Source organism: Cucumis sativus, chromosome 3 (genome assembly GCF_000004075.3).
Source record: "Cucumis sativus cultivar 9930 chromosome 3, Cucumber_9930_V3, whole genome shotgun sequence".
Classification (NCBI taxonomy): domain Eukaryota; kingdom Viridiplantae; phylum Streptophyta; class Magnoliopsida; order Cucurbitales; family Cucurbitaceae; genus Cucumis; species Cucumis sativus.
The window spans coordinates 26,760,988-26,778,079 of record NC_026657.2 but is presented as its reverse complement, the minus strand read 5'-3'; the positions used below and the strand labels follow the sequence as shown (position 1 = coordinate 26,778,079).

Genomic DNA, 17,092 nt, shown 5'->3' with positions numbered 1-17,092 from the left:
TTGTTTAGATCTTGGTACGCAATCGTATATCATTTCCTACACGATCATATATCATGATTTTCCATTATGAACCCTTGTGGGTCTGTGGGCTTTTTTCATTTTCAAATTGTTTTATATAGTGCAAATATTTTATTGATTTGTTATATTTTTTAAGAAAATCCCTAAATTTGAATCGTAGTACTTTTGTTCAACAACGAAAGTATGATGATTTGACTATTTGACTATTCTAGTTGACCGGATATAACCTAAACTAATTGGGTTGATTTAAGAAATTTTTTTACATTATTAATTTTTTTTTGCATGTAACCATTGTACATAAGTTAATTAAAATACAATATTATTTTCATTGGACCAACAAACTTACTACATTCACATTAGTAAAAAATGCACGATGTTCTTCTTGACGTTTTTCTTGTTGTTCGTCATACTCTTCTTGCATCTATCTTCTTAAAGACATGAATAGGCATACTCGTCTTGCATTTAGAAAGACATAAATAGAAAAAAGTTAAGTATAAAAATACTCATTAAATAACCGACTATTGGATCCACTAGATAAATTGTTAACCTAATTCTTATCAAAATTATAATGTACATCCCAACATAATTGTAAACCCAAGCATGAGGAGAACTCCAAAGCACACTTTCATAATCATAGGTAGTAATCTTTGAAAGGTCACCCAAAAAATTTTCTTTTAATATATATACATAAACAATAATGATTTTGGAATTAACATATTAAATTATTATTATTAATTTCCAACTCAAACATTAATTATAAATGAGTACGATGATAGTCATTTCCAACAATCCCCACGAATGACTATCATTGCTTTCTAGTTAAAATAGTAATGAGAAATTTTCTCTGAGCAAAGAAAGAAGTAGTATAAACTTAAACATCAATATCTTCTGATTTGAATTGATGTGTAGTGAGGTGGAACAACAATCCAATGATCAACAGTAGGTTACCTTTTGAACTTTCGATAACAATGATTGAGAACCTCCATAACACGTTCTACTTGTTAAATTTATATTCATTTTGCAATAAAGTCTATCACAATAAACCACTCAAAATTGTGTTATTTAAGGCCATGCATATAGAACCTCGGGTCAACATGAAAGCTCTAGAAAAAATCCTTAAAATTTTTCATAGAAGGCAGTCACACCTTCACAATCACGTTTATTGCTTCATCAAGTCTATTACAATAGACCATTCAAAACTGAGCTATGAAGACTTCACATCTAATCCATATCAAGATAACTTCATCAAGTCTGTCAAAGAGAAACCACTCAAAATTGAGTTATGAAGATTTTATAGTTATCCATCAAGTACATACCAAGATCACCCAAAGAAGGGCTATAGAATTTTCAAAGGTTTTAGTTTCATCCTTCAAATCCATTTAGGGATTACCCACATGTAGCTATGGACCATCAAGTCTACCACGATAGACCACAAAAAAAAAGGTTATAGACCATCAAGTCTATCACAATATACTACAAAAAAAAAAAAAAAAAAAGAGTTATGGACCATCAAATGTTTAAGTCTCATACTTGTTGAAAATCTTAGAATTACTCTCCTTGTTAGGCCTTTGGAGAGATGATCTGCAAAGTTTCTCGGACCTTAAATAGTTCAAGAAGATAATTATTTCATTTAACTATCATCTTGCAACTCCATGTTTCAGGCAAATATGTCTTCTTTTGCTATAATATACTATGCTTGACAATATTTATAACAACATATGAATCTCAATAAAGATATATTGGTATAGAGGCACCCATAATGGTACATCTCCCATTAGGCTTATATGTCATTCATACTAATGTCCTCATACTGGTATATTTCTCATTAAGAACACATATCTCTTGGTAAGGCTTACTTCATCATTCTATGTTACCCGGTTTGTATACACTACCTCTCTAGTATGGTAGACAATTATTAAAATGCAAACCAAAATCTATTGTAACGACCTTAAGATATCTTAATAAATGACAAATATTAATAAAATAATCTTAATAAGGATTATGTGATATATATACTCAATCTTCTTACTGCTGTGATTTATGTCCTTAAACTCGTATATTGTAAATATAATTCATTGATCGTTATTAATAAAGTGTTATTATTGTAATAATTGTTATTGATTAAATTATTAGTTTTGTCTTAGTAACCCAAATCCAATAAACTAACATCCTAAGTTGTTTAATGAGTTTTGAACAGTATGTAGAGAATATAGGGATTAATGTTCAAGATCAGCTTAAAGGGTATAGGGATAAGGCTATGTACCTTATCCTGGTAACACTATTGATTAAAAAAAAGTTACATAGATATAAAAAGGGATTTTTTTTAAAAATAACAAACCGATAAAATATTTACAACTCTATAGAACAATTTTGAAAACAAAAAAAGCTCACAGGCTCATAGTGAATAATACAAAAAAAAAAAAAAACACCTCAGTCAACACGCAATTAATCGACCACATGCGTGTGTGAGTAATCTTCTTCTAAAAGATCGTGTACTACAATCTAAATGAATGATCTACGAATGTTTAAGTCATGATACATAATCGTATAGTTCTTTTTAAACGATGGAAAAAATGCTTCAAATCTAAATGATCGTGTTGACTACGACAAATAATCGTTTAGATCATATCAACATATGCAGTTCTTTTTAAATGATGGAAAAAATGACTTCAAATTTAAATGATTGTATTGACCATGGTAGATGATAGTGATGACAATGGCAAAAGATCGTTTAGATAATGTCAAAAGGATATTTAAACGATCTTGATATTCTCGAATATGAAAAACATGAAGTAGCTTCAAAGAATCTTGCTGAAAATGGTGAATATGAAATATGAGATTTAAACATAAGGATAAATGATTAAAAATAAAATAAAATAAAATATGGAAAAGGAGATGAAGAAATGTGGAAAGAGAAGATGAATAAATTTCAAAGAAGAAGAAGAAAGAAAACTAACAAATCATCGATAATATTCAAGGGCAAATCTAAAAATTATGAAAATATTGAATCGGCTTCATGAATTTTTGTTGTTTTTGTTACACGAAATATTTTTGTGTTTTCTTATATTTATGAAAATTAACCTATTAAAATTTTGGGAAGATTCACAAACATTCATGACAAATAATTGTATGGTTGGACCTTTGTTGGACCCAAATAAAAATCGGGAGGTTTTAACTACTATAGCCTAAATATGGGTGACTTATTACAAGTTGGACCTTATATTACCAAATTTTTAAAAAATGTTTTAATGAGCTTCAATTCTACTCATCTTTATTGTTAATAAGATATTAAAAAATAGAAAAATGAAATAAGAAAAGTGAACTATGTGATTAATTAAGATTTGCATTTATTAGATATCTTATGTAAATATGGTACGCGATTAATTCTATTATGCCAATATTATAATTAAAATTTCTCCTTAATTATTTTTCTTTTGGTGATTTTGTTCAAAAACTTTTCCCTTCGATCGATCTCTCTCACTTTCCAATCTCTCCCTACGTCCATTCTTTCTTATTTCGTTCATCTCCTTCAAATTTCTTCGGTGGGTGCATATTCCTTTTATATTATTAATTATGTGTATGAAATTGTGAAATAATATAGTATGCCGGTGAAATTTTTCGGTAAATTTTTTCAATAAAGAAAATTTATAGCGAATTGAGTATATATGCCATGTTATTTACAATATGTACCATCATTTTATTTCGTTTTACATTGTTTTTCATATATTTCAGGTAATTTAATAATTTCTGATATATATACTTACTATATTTCATCAAATTTGCATTGATTTTCATATATTGAAAGAATTTGCAAAATCTTACCGTGATCGAAATTGTTTTCGATTTAAATAAATCACTATATACCCATGTATATTTAACATAATATTAGATGACAATGTATGTGTGCATATTTTACTTTGTATTTTAATTTTGTAACAAATTTTACATTATGTGGTAAAATATATGAAATATTATGTATGTTCTGCTTAATTATATATTATGGGTCTGATGCTTAATGTTTAATGCACAATAATATATGATATATACTGTAAACTATATGATATCTTTTATGTTGTTCGTTCGCATGGTGCACCACTAATCCTAAAAAGGAACAAATAGTCTAGAGTTCATAAACTTAAAAAAGAAGTTCATTAACAACACAATAGTATTAAATAAGAAAAGGGAAAAGAAGTTTATTATACACCGTATACTATATTACACAATTTAAGAAAGAAAATTAATAACATGAAACAATTAGTTAAAGAAGATGATCATCAAAATATACAACAACTGTGGCCATACCTAACAAGAAATAATAGAACTATACGTGTTAGTGCTTACGCATTATTTTAAATATACAAGTGTATATATAGGTCACAACACATCATTATTTTAAATATGCAGTGGTATATAATAATAATAATGAAACAAATATGCACTAGAAGGAATAATTGAAAATGCAATAAAAATATATTACAATTTTGTCCATACATGATAATAAATAATGTAAACATATGTGTCCGTGCTAATGTAATATTCTATATATGAAAGAGTATATATTGATCAAGACACAAATTATACTAGGCGTTCAATGGTGTATAATAATAACCGCATGGAATTATATTATATTGATCAAGTCATAGAAAATCAAACCTAAATTATATACGGCAAATTTTACATAAATATGAAAGAGAAAAGAAACATGAAAAAAAAGAAATATGCACTCACATCTTATATACTCGAAGGAGATGAGCATAATAAGAAAAATAGGACAAAGAGATAGATTGAAAAGATAGGACGACTAAATTGATCGGTGAAAGACGTTGAAAAGGTAGAACAAGTGTAATTAGAAATTCAATAAAGAAATTCATTCATTTTCTAAAAATTATTTAATAAATTATTACCATACTTAACTCAATTTTCAGCCATATTAAAATCGGATATCTAATAAATAATATCCTATTATTAAATAAAAATAGAAATTCATATTATTTATGATAATATTACATTAATTGATAAATTATAAAATAGATAATAAACGATACCATATAATTATGATACTCTATTATATATATTTAAAAATAAATATTATTTATAATTGATGTGAATAATAAAATGGTCATACAAAATTAGGAAATCTTAATTAAGAAAACAAATAAAATTTTAAGATATTTGTGTTGTGATTTTACTAAAATTTAACAAAACTTTTAAAACCAATAATCTACACATACTTATGCAAAATTTCCCTTTCGTCTTCCTTCCTTACTTTTTTCTTTCCCCTCCTTTCTTCTTTGTTCTACAATTCTTTCTCCTCATTCTTCCTTTTGCAATTTTTTCCTCAACAGGAATAAATGGTAATTTTGTCTAATGAAGAATATGTGGAAACTAGAGAGAGAAGCAGGAAGTGGAGGAAGAATGTTAACAAATGAAAGGAAAATGGAAGAAAAAGATTGTAGTGTTTTATGAGAATCAAAACCAGGGATGAGGAAGCAAGAGCTAGAAAAAGTTTGGGAGGTGAAGTTAAAGAACACAAATTTTAATTTTAGGAAAAAACTCACAAACTTTAGAAAGAATAATACAGTTTTGAAAGTGGAGGCTAATTTTTCTAAATATGAAATAATAGTTTTCTTTTTCCTTTTTTGTTTAGAAAAAAAATAAAAAAAATCAGCCACAAATATTCTTAATCACCTAACAAAATCACTTGAAAATAATGTACCACATATTTAAAGTGATTTTGACACTTCCTCACTATGATCAAACATGTAAAAAATGATTTGATTATTTCAAAATTGTTCTAAAGTATATTTAAAATTAGAGAGTTTTGATGAGAAGAGCATCGATGGAGCTTTGACAATTGATGTAATGTAAGGAGTGATTTTCTTTATTCTGTATTCGTTAATTCTTCTTCCCTTGTTTTCTTGTACTACTAATTACAAGGAGGGAATAACTGAAGCCCTCCTTGTGATAACATTCCACGTGTTTGCTTTTGAATTTTTAATCTATACCTAACTTCAATCTCTATTTATTGTTTTCTTTAACTACTTTTTGAAAACATTGTCAAAGTCTAATTTCAAATGGCTAGAGCTGCAGTGTATTTGCAAAAACGGTGAAAAAGTTATTCTAAAAATTTGAAAAAGAAAACAGAAAACAGAAGTTTTCAATAGTAGAGAGTCAAGAAAGTATTGTTAGCAAACATATAGAAATTCTTACAGCACTTCCAAGAATTTATGATTTAAAATCGTCTTCAACATTTGATTTTTCTTTTGTTAATTTATATATATTTTTCTTAATTATTCATTACAAACACCACAAATATAATATTAAAAAAGGAAGAATATAAATTAGTTAAGTGGTAATTGAGTTCAACTTCTTCAAAAGTTGGATCTGAGAGGGTAGAAAAGCAATAAAAAAAAAAAGAAAAAAGAAACAATATAAGATGAAGAGTGTTGTATAGAAAATGATGAATGTGGCGCTTTCATCATTTTCTTAATCCTACAAATCCACCAATTTCTTGTTGAGTGGGGTCAAATTTTCATTTCTTTAATCTTCATTTGTGCGACCCTCTCGGCTCTCCGTATTCAACATTCAAATCGTTTGGTTTCTTCCATTCTCCAAAAATACGTACAGATTCTGTATACACAACACTAACAATTAACTCAAAATTCAGACGAGCCAGCCATCTTCACCAGTGCAAGTTTACTCCAACTTCCTGGTTCTGCATTCATACAGATGCAGCTCTATGGGGGAGAAACACGACAAGCTTCATCTTTGCTTCTTTGACGAAACTTGAAGAATATGTTCATCAATCCAATCCAAGATAATAAAAGAAAAAGAAAAAAAAAAAAAAACCCAAATTGGGAACAAGACAAGGGGTTGAAATCTTTTACGAATAGGTTTGGTTAAATCCGTGCTTTGTGGGCACCCAATTAACGCAAATTTCTGGATTTGTGTTGTGATCTGATTTAGTGTAAAAAAATCATAGAACACAGAGAATAAAAGGGCGAAGGGAGTAAATTTGAAAGGCGACGAGTTGTTTTCTTGATTGGATTGGAATGGCAGCTTGTGGGAAAGACTGTGATATAAAGGTTTCCCTTTCCTTGATGGGTTTAATGTGTTTTGAATGTTTTGATAATACGTTTTGACTTGGGGTTTGGAGATGTGGGAATGTTTTTTATCTGACACCCATTTAATTTAACAGAAAGGAACTAATTATTTGGTTTAATTTTTGGCAACTGTGTGAGCTTTTGATTTTCTTGTTTATTGCGTGGAATGTGGATAGGGAGAAAGGTAAGAATATTTCTTATTTCTATTCTATATTTTTTTTTCGTTCAGCGATTTTTTATTGATGTGAATTTTAAGGCCCTAGGGTTCACTTTTCGGGCTCCAGTCTTCTATCGCGACCCCAAATTTTCCCCCTTTCGTATGATTTTTAGGGGTTACGTACTCTGTCTTGTCTTTTTCGTCGATTTTTCTTCATCTCATCTTGCTGGGTGATTAAATTTCCTTGCTTTTTCTCATTCGCTTGGTGGGTTCTTTGGTTTTTGTTGTCCGAATCGCTGAATTTCCTCTCGCTCCTTCTATTGGTGACCTGGTTTGTTTAATTTTGAGGTTTTCCTTTATGGGTTTTGCTTTGGAGCTTTGATTATGATGGTTTGTTTTTCTTTTATGAATCCTTGAAGCGCTTTTGCTCCACTAGCAGCTGAATATATGCCTTGATCTTGCAGTACTTATTGTTCACTGTTGAAGATTATTAACAGATAGGGTTTGGATTCTTAGTAAGTCCTGCATTCAGTTTTGCAGAAATTTTGTGCTGAAGTGGGTGATTTTTAGGGTTTAATTGTTGGTCCGGTAAGAATTAGAAGTTCCGGACGGCTCTGATTTTGATCTTAAAGCCCGTCCTTCTGAAGGGCTTTAGGATGATGGCATTGTTTCAAACTCAGAATGAAAATTCAGGTTTTTTAGTTTTATGTCATGGCATATGGGTATTGGTCTCTGTTCTAGCGAATGTTTGTGTTCTAATGGTTTCACAAGCAAGTTGAAAGATCTCATTGCTTGAGGAAGTTTGCTTAATGCAATTTTCTCCCGCTTCTTCTTGTAAACGATGCTTCATTCAGTAGTAGCTGCTAGACAAACTTGTAGCCTACTTGCTGTCACCTGCGGAAATGTACCTAAAGTAAAATGTGAGGAGGAAGTTGATGAGGATAAGTTGAAATATCCGTTTCCTGAGTTAGTTTCTTGCGGACGATTGGAGGTGCAAATCTGCATTAGCTGTCATTTATCTGCAATTTTCCTACTTGATTGAAGATTGTTGTCAAAATTTTCAACTGCTTGAATGTGCAGGTTCGAGTTTTGGCAAATCCAAGCAAGGATGAATTTAGTAGAATTGTGGAATCATGTCTGCCCAGCTTTGTCTACTTGCAAGGGGAACAACTTGGAAATGATGAAATTGGGTCCTTGGTTTGGAATGGTGTTGATTTGTCTCTTGAAGATTTATGTGGACTATTCAATGCTGCACTACCAACCTTTGTAGGCTCTGTCTCTCTTCTATAATTGATAAATTAGCTCTTCATAAACTTCTTGTTTTTTCTTCTGCTACTTCTTTGTGATGGTGTTGGGAGAATGAGTTTGGTTAGTATGGTTTTGATAATTTAATTCATCCATTTTCTCAGGTGTATTTAGAAATCCCAGATGGAGGCAGAATTGCTGAGGCTCTTCATTCTAAGGTGACTTCTATGAGTTTCTTAGACCACCACTTCGATTAAATTATGATGTTGATATGAACAAGGGTAGCAGCCTGCCTGTCTAACGCTCTTGTGATATAACTTTTTTTATTGAAGAATGTTCATTGAAACAGATTCATCATTGCGCAGGGAATTCCTTATCTCATATATTGGAACAGCACATTTTCATGTTATGCTGCAGCTCATTTTCGTCATGCATTGCTTTCAGTGGTGCAGAGGTACGTTGAATACTTTAAGGCTTTGCACTACTTGCTATTAGACAGACTAGAGTTGTGAGGTTATAGGTGTCTATTTACCTTTCTTCATGAATTGAAGTAAATGCTGATCTTGACATTTAGAGTAGAATAGCAGTTACCTGCGATTATCCATATACATACTTTTTGCTTCTTATGTGAGCTCACCCTACTATGGAAGATGTTTTGAGTGGTGTTTGTAAAAGTACAAAGCAAATTAAAGAGCAATAGGGCTTGTAGGGCTTAAGTGCAAGGATCAAAAGAAGGGTGAAGACTTTAAAGAAGTGAAGTGCATGACATATAATGACTTAATTATAAAAATCAACAGAAAGAGAGAATTATCGTGTTAAATGGGTTGAGTTTCTCAAGGAGATTTCCCTGGAAAACAAAATGTAATCCTCTTTTGCCACGTATCTTTTTTTTTAGCTATCTACATGTCATTCTTGTATAAAACACAAACCAATCAACTTGTTAGTTACACTGGTAGGTAGCCCCACCTTACTTCTTGAGGGCACTTGTGTTTTGCATTTGTATTTGTTTTACTTTTGTCTGTTTGTTCTTGTGTATCTGTGGAGGGTAATAAATGTTTGATTTTTATGTTTTATTTCACTTGTGGGCTGCAGTTCATCTACTCATACATGGGATGCTTTTCAGCTTGCACGCGCTGCTTTTAGGCTTTATTCTGTGGGGAGCAATTATGGTCTGCCTGGGATTGCTGATGACAGTATGATGAGTGATCTAGAGCCACAGCTTATTGGGGAACCCCTAAAGATTGATGTAGAACCACCTGAGTTAGATGTAGGTGAAGGTGAAGATGAAGATGGTTCTTTAGAAGCCCTCCCAGCCATAAATATTCATGATAATAATGTAACCATGAGATTTCTTATCTGTGGAGTGCCTTGCACACCGGTAAGCAGTTCTCAGGCATTTGTGTATATTCATGTGCCTTTGGGTACACCTGCATACCTATATGCAGGAACGAGTGCCTTTTCAATTATAAGCTATTTTACATGGTCTTCCTTATAATTTTCATGCTCTCTAGGATACCTGCTTATTGAGATCATTGGAGGATGGCCTTGATGCACTTTTGAAGATTGAAGTAAGTGTTATTTAGAATTTCTTTTTTCTGGCTTGTAAGCGTTGGTTAAGGATATTGTTTGATATTATTCATTATTATTTTCTGAATGACTGAACAGAAAAGATTTCTATGAACTGTTTTGATTAAGCTGTTTTTGGGGGATTCCGTTATTAACTGTCCTGAGTTTTTCGTTTTTATGGGTGATACAGATGCGTGGTAGTAAACTTCAGGGAAAGTTCAGGTAAGCTCTTGGAAAGAACTTTTGTTGGAATATATTGAGACTACTTTTGGTGTTGCATTTGGTACACCAATTCTATTTGTTAACACTCTGTAATATTTCTAGGCTATGCCTTCTTAGTACGAATTAAATCTTCAGTTCAGTGCATGTTAATTGTATACCCTATTAATAACTTTAAAAATATGGTTCAGTGCTCCTCCACCACCTCTTCAAGCGGGATCTTTTTCTCGTGGAGTTGTGACAATGCGATGTGATATAGTGACTTGTAGTTCAGCCCACATCTCAATATTGGTGTCTGGTAGTGCTCATACTTGTTTTGATGATCAGGTCTTTTTCCAATTTGAACTATGTGACCTGTCTGATTTGGTTAATTCTTTCAGATAAGAGTAATCTAATACCTGGTTGGTACTAACTTTTCAGCTCCTGGAGAAACATATCAAACATGAAATCATAGAACACAACCAATTAGTTCATGCCATACATGATTGCGAAGGCAACAAGCATCACATGCACAAGCCTCGTAAGTCTGCTTCAATTGCATGTGGGGCAACAGTATTTGAGGTTTCCATGAAGGTTCCCGCTTGGGCATCACAGGTCCACCCTACGCTACATGCTTGTTCTTTTTCCCTCTTAAATTAAGCACTCTATGTTAAGTACTCAAGCACCTTGGAGAACCTCATCCCAAAAACTAGCTATTGAGGTGGGAGAGCCAAGCTACTTAAGTACCACATTGGTCACCCCATTCTAACCAACGTGGGACAAAGGCATCCCATACTTCCTTTGTTCCTAACTCTATTCTGAAGTAAAATGCTCATTGATCAATTCTTTCTTAAAACCAACGAACTTGGTTGATTCATATTATCTATTGTTGAGGTTCAATTTGTGAAATGATTTGAACTTGGTTGATTAATCCAGAGTCATTTCATCTTTAATGTATCAATATTAATTTGTTTGCCATGGATGCTGTTTCAGGTTTTGAGGCAACTTGCACCTGATATCTCGTACCGGAGTTTAGTTGCACTCGGCATTGGGGGAGTTCAGGGTTTACCTGTTGCTTCTTTTGAGAAAGAGGATGCTGAGCGACTGCTCTTCTTTTGCTCAGGGGATGGGAATGATAAACATTCAGAGCAGTTGCTTGTAAGTGTGTTACCCAGCTGGTTTAAGCCACCTACTCCTAGTAGAAAGAGAGTAGAACCAAGCCAAGGAATAAGGAATAGTCTTTCACATGACAGTCTTTCATATGCACACATCCCTGCCATTAGAAGAGTAGGTAGAGAAGACCCTGTACCAATGAATGGGTTCAAGGCATCCTTACACCCAGCGAGGAAAAAATTAAAAGTAGCCTCCATGAGGCCTGTTCCACGGTTGCATAGGAATAAAATGACACCTTTTGCTGGATTGACTGAAGTAGATGGGAACAATGGAGGCCTATCCAAGGCTAGTTTATCCATTGTTACCCCACCAAAGCATGTAACTGTAGGATCAACTTCTGCAACACACAGAAAATCTTTTTCAAGCTCATCTCAGTCTAAGCAGATTATTTCTTTAAACCCACTCCCTCTAAAGAAGCATGGTTGTGGAAGAAACCCAATTCAAGATTGCTCAGAGGTAAGATACCATGATCGTTAGTTTGAACTTAAGAGGTCAGTGGATATCTAGGTATTTGGTAATCTATTTTGGAACTGTAAAATTTCTTTGCAATAAAACTTGGCAGTTCATCAACTCGATATGGAAATCCATGGCTAAAAAAGGCCTTCGACTTTTGCCTACTTGCATAGGCTTTTGAAATGGAATAGAAGTAGCTTTTCTATCAACTTCATGCTATATGCTTGTTTAACATTCATTTCAAAAGTTTTTGGTCTGAATTGATGTGGCTTTCATCGTGCTATTATTAATATTTCTTTTCTGATCTGATTGCAGGAGGAGTTCTTGAAAGATGTTATGGAGTTTTTACTACTTAGAGGACATACACGACTTATTCCTCAAGGTGGACTTGAGGAGTTTCCAGATGCCATACTTAATGGGAAGCGTCTTGACCTCTATAACTTGTATAAAGAGGTATGGTCCTTGAATTTTCAGACAGAATATTGATTCATCTTTTTTGGTATTTTAACTGCAAAGACCCACATCGAAAGTGTTGCTCTGCTTCATAGGTGGTCACCCGAGGAGGCTTTCACGTGGGCAATGGTATCAACTGGAAGGGGCAGATCTTCTCTAAGATGCACAATTATACAATGACCAATAGAATGACTGTATATACTACAAGCCTTTTCTCATAGATTTGTGACCCTTATGATGTTATTTTTCTACTCAGCCTAAGCTTACATTAATCTGTTGGTTGATGAAACTTGTTTCAATTTTACTAATTTCATACGTTGGAAAGAAGTTGATCCTATATGTTCTTACAGGGTGTTGGAAATACACTGAAAAGACATTATGAGACTTACCTTCTAGAATATGAATTGGCTCATGATGATGTAGATGGAGAATGCTGTCTTCTGTGCCACAGGTTTGTAAATTTGTTCTGCCGTGAATATTCACTCACAGTTATATTAGGATCACTTGCTTACCATGGGATTTGTAACTGTTCAACAGTAGTGCAGCAGGGGACTGGGTGAACTGTGGTATTTGTGGTGAATGGGCTCATTTTGGGTGTGATCGAAGGCAGGGCCTAGGAGCATTTAAGGTATAATTTTGCACCACCAATGAGATAAATTCTAGCAGTTGGTGAAATTTGAAAATGCAAGGGTTTGAAATTTGGTTAATTACATCTGTGTGATGGTTTGAATTATTTGCTTCTCTTTACTTTGCAGGATTATGCCAAAACAGATGGGCTAGAGTATGTTTGTCCACATTGTAGTATTACAACTTACAAGAAGAAACCACACCGAGTAGCAAATGGGTCTCCGCAAGGAATAACAAATCCACGGATACCTTGATTCAGTTTTGGCCTTCCCATCTCGAGGTTTCGGCTACGTTGTTTTTTGTTTTTGTCTTTTTTGCCTATTCTTATTCTACACGAGAAATTATTTGTTCCATCGGCTCGTAGATGAGTTTTGTTTTGAGGTGGTGTGCTGCCAAACCCATTAGCTGAAGATTTATGAGACTGAGGATGAAAACTCGGAAGTAAACTCGGAAGTGAAGAAAAGAAGTAAAGACTAGAGCACACAAAGAGGACTTCATCATAGGTTCTTTTTTGACCTCTTCTTTGTTTAGGTAATAGTTTAGGAGTAAAGTTAGCAGCAGCATGGCAGTTAACTTTAGTAGGAACAGGGTGCTGTAAAATACTTCTATTCTTGTAGCTAAGCCATGACTGATGTATTTTAATGAAGATATCTAATTTACCATTTTTTTGTATATGATATGATGATCCAAGAAAAGTATCTCAAATAATGACTACTTCAATTGCATTTCAACTTACACAACTGATCAAACATTCCCTTGCCTTCATTTTCATTTGTGTAATTTTGAAAATTGGAGTTTTTTTTTTTTTTATCAGTTCACCCTTTTGTTAAAAATTTTAAAATAATAAAATGATGCATTTTGCTGTATTTATAAATATTTTAATTTATTTTATTATATTAAAAATATTATTACTTATTTATGAAATATAAAGGTTTATAAAGAATGACATAAAAACTTCTACAACAAAAGAAAGTGTCATCCTAAACATTTACATGTTTGTTGTTGGCATCATCTGGAGTGTGACTTCTAGAGAAAGGAGAAAATGGGCCAAAAAGTGAAAGAATAAAAAGAAGTAAATAACAAAATAATAATAATAATAAAACAATGAATGTGAATTAGTATCTAAATACCTTCAAGTCTATTGAATTATTTAGTAATATTTTTATTCTTTTAAAAAAATATTATTAAAAAAATTCTTGTCTCTCGATCTCTCTCCGTCCATTCTTTATTTTGTTTTGCATTGTGTTTCATATATTCAACCTAATTATAGTAGATATTGAATAATACGATGTATATCTTATGAATGAAGGGTTCTTATATCTTATGAATGAAGAGTTCTTATATCAATTTGTTTATAGAAGGTGAACCAACAATGAGAGAAATCAGATATGTGGGTTAGAAGGTTGAGGGAAGTATAAGAAACATCGACACCAACTGGTACAGTGATCTTTCAAAAAAAATTGGTAACAATTTAAGGTCAGTAAAAATTAAAATTTATATTTCGTATTAATTTTTATATTTCGTATTCGAAATACATTAGAGTATATTGAGAATATTGAAGATAAGATCGACAACAATAATATATATATATATATATATATATAAGAATTAAAAAAATATTGATGGAATTTTTTCACAAAATGTTGACTGGTGATGAAAATAATGCGATAATAATTTTGAAAAAACTATAACAAATGCATGGTTGAAACCAAGATTTTAAGTTGACTGAGAACCATAACCAATCTGGATACCAATCGAAAGGAAGTTGTTAGGATTGTTTCTTTCTAGGGCGAGGGTACTGATTCGAAGACAAATATCAATAAATCATCCACAAAAACCCCACAGTCGTCTTCCTATGATTCATTTCGGAAGGCTTTCCCTTAAATTAATTCCCCCTTTCAAACCCCCTCCTCCACCACCTCAAATTTCTCTCTAATGGCCTCTTCTTCTTCTTCTTCTTCTTCTTCTATCCTCCTCCAAAATCTCTCCGATGAAAATTACGCAGAAGAGTTACAGCTTCAAGAAGTTATCACTTCCTCCTTATTATCCTCTCCGATTAATCCATCCCCAACACCCCACTCTTCTACCTCCCAACTTCTCTGTTCAATCTGTACAGACGCAAAATCCCATTCCCAAATGTTCACCAACAGAGTATGTACACATACATTCTGCACCGCTTGCATCTCAAACCACATCGCTGCAAAGCTTGAGGTTGCAATGGCAGTGAAGTGTCCGGAGCCGAATTGCGGGACGGTGCTGGAGCCGGAGATGTGTGGATCCTTCGTACCGAAGAGGGTTTTGGAGCGGTGGGCGGATGCTCTGTTTGAGGCGATGATTCTGAAGTGGAAGAGATTGAATTGTCCGTTTAAGGATTGTGGGGCGGCGATAATTGATGAAGGGGGTGAGGAAGGGGTGACGGCGGTGGAATGTGGGAGTTGTTGGAGGTTGTTTTGTGCAGAATGTAGAGTGGGATGGCATGGGGAAATGGAATGTGGAGAGTTTCAGAGACTGAGGAAAGAGGCGGGTGTAAGTGGAGATAAAGATGATGCGATGACAGTGAAATTAGCTGAGAACAAGAAATGGAGGAGATGTCCTCATTGTAAAATTTATGTTGAGAAGACTGTTGGTTGTGTTCATATCGTCTGCAGGTTTGTTCTCTAATTTACCCTTTTACTTTTTGGTTACTATGCTTCCAATTAATTCTCAACCTAGTTTGTGTTTAAATTGTAGAGCTATATGTGGATGACCTTGTCATGATTCAAAGGGATAGGTTGTATGGGTTTGGTATCTGGGGTTGGGTTAGGACGAAAAACTAAGGGCAGTTAAATCAAATATTAATATAATAGAGAAGAGCATACATAAAATAAGTATGAAGATAAGTTGTATATGGTGCAGTATTTATAATTAAGAATAAGATGCAATTGATGGAGATCTTAATTGAATAATGAAATTTGTAGGTGTGGATCGGATTTTTGCTACAGCTGTGGAGCTAAGTGGGGTGGTGGTCATGCTTGTAAGGCTTCAGCTTATGAACGTACTGTCTATCGACGTTGATTACAACCCATCTTTCATCCATATGCATGAATTCAAAATTGTTAGAATTTCATTTTAATGTTTTAACAGTTGGATTTTAAAACTAAATTTTCAGATTTTATTGAACAGGCATAACTAGATGTTCAATGGTATGTTATGAAATGAAATAAAACAAGATGTTAAAAAATTTACGTACCAAAGTAAAGAGAAACATCTCTTTTACTTGAAATTGAAAATAGTGATAGAAATGGTCTCCCCATATTTGCATTTGTCCTTTAGAGGACTTGTTTGAGAGGGCAGAAATTTATTATTTGGGGTTGAAGGAATATGGACAGTAAATGGCCAATGTCGCCTTTACTTCTTGATGGGATGGTTATCTTCACTGGAGAAGCGATGAGAATAATTTTTCAGTCCATCAAACAACCAAACATAGGCTGTAATGCAACACCCAGGAAATAAAAAGAAGAAGAATTCTTAAGAATCCATTGAAAGGTATGGTGGATTTGGGTGTGGGATAGATAAAGGATGGGTGTCCGTTTGGGGGATTTGAGAAAAGTAAAAGGGTGTTTATTAGATGGAAAACTGACAAAGGAAGAGGAGAGGGTAGGGAACTGTCCATTCCCATCTTTCTTATCACCAAAAACATTTTATCACTTTCTTTTAATCCCTTTACTTGTTACCATCTAAACCTCACTTAACATATTTCTTTGATTCTCTATCTTGCTTTTCAAGAAATCTCTTGGGTTCCACCCATTCTTGCTTTATATTACTTTCTTTTTTGCATTAATTCTTTTAGCAGTAGGATTGGGTATGAATCTTTGAGAGATTTGAAATTGTGGTTTCTTTAAATACCCAATTCATAGCATATTTGTTGATTGATAATCTTTTTGTACAATTGTATAATTTTTTATATCTATTCTTTTTTATAAAAAACGACCCGCATTTTGAACTCCGTCAAAATGGAAAGTGGGTGAGGCTTAGTCTCCTTCACTATAGCAAAAATTCAAATCAAATTTTTTAAAAAAATTAAAAGAATAAAGTAGAACTAAATTGACTCACAAACAAT

At 33.0% G+C, this 17,092-nt stretch overlaps 2 protein-coding genes across 5 annotated transcripts; both read left to right on the top strand.

Moving 5' to 3' along the window:
* The first annotated feature begins 6,476 nt into the window (after positions 1-6,476).
* LOC101215769 (AT-rich interactive domain-containing protein 4) lies at positions 6,477-13,698 on the top strand. Of its 4 annotated transcripts, none has more exons than XM_031882424.1 (15): positions 6,477-8,269; positions 8,359-8,544; positions 8,688-8,741; positions 8,873-8,977; positions 9,647-9,901; positions 10,035-10,091; positions 10,280-10,311; positions 10,500-10,635; positions 10,729-10,902; positions 11,281-11,916; positions 12,229-12,366; positions 12,462-12,560; positions 12,717-12,817; positions 12,904-12,994; positions 13,122-13,698. In XM_031882424.1, exons 1-15 carry the CDS (start codon positions 8,120-8,122, stop codon positions 13,245-13,247), a joined length of 2,340 nt encoding a protein of 779 aa, XP_031738284.1. In that variant the 5' UTR covers positions 6,477-8,119; the 3' UTR covers positions 13,248-13,698. The 4 variants fall into 4 exon arrangements, with proteins under 4 accessions (XP_031738284.1, XP_011651722.1, XP_031738285.1 ...); XM_011653420.2 differs by having other exon boundaries at positions 6,478-8,269; positions 8,889-8,977; positions 9,616-9,901; XM_031882425.1 differs by lacking the exon at positions 6,477-8,269 and having other exon boundaries at positions 8,402-8,544; positions 9,616-9,901.
* Positions 13,699-14,718: 1,020 nt separating this feature from the next.
* Positions 14,719-16,255, top strand: LOC101215536 (probable E3 ubiquitin-protein ligase RNF144A). The gene is made up of 2 exons (XM_004144428.3): positions 14,719-15,641; positions 15,951-16,255. The coding sequence occupies exons 1-2, from the start codon at positions 14,929-14,931 to the stop codon at positions 16,045-16,047; spliced, it is 810 nt and encodes a 269-aa protein (XP_004144476.2). The 5' UTR covers positions 14,719-14,928; the 3' UTR covers positions 16,048-16,255.
* The last annotated feature ends 837 nt before the right edge of the window (positions 16,256-17,092 follow it).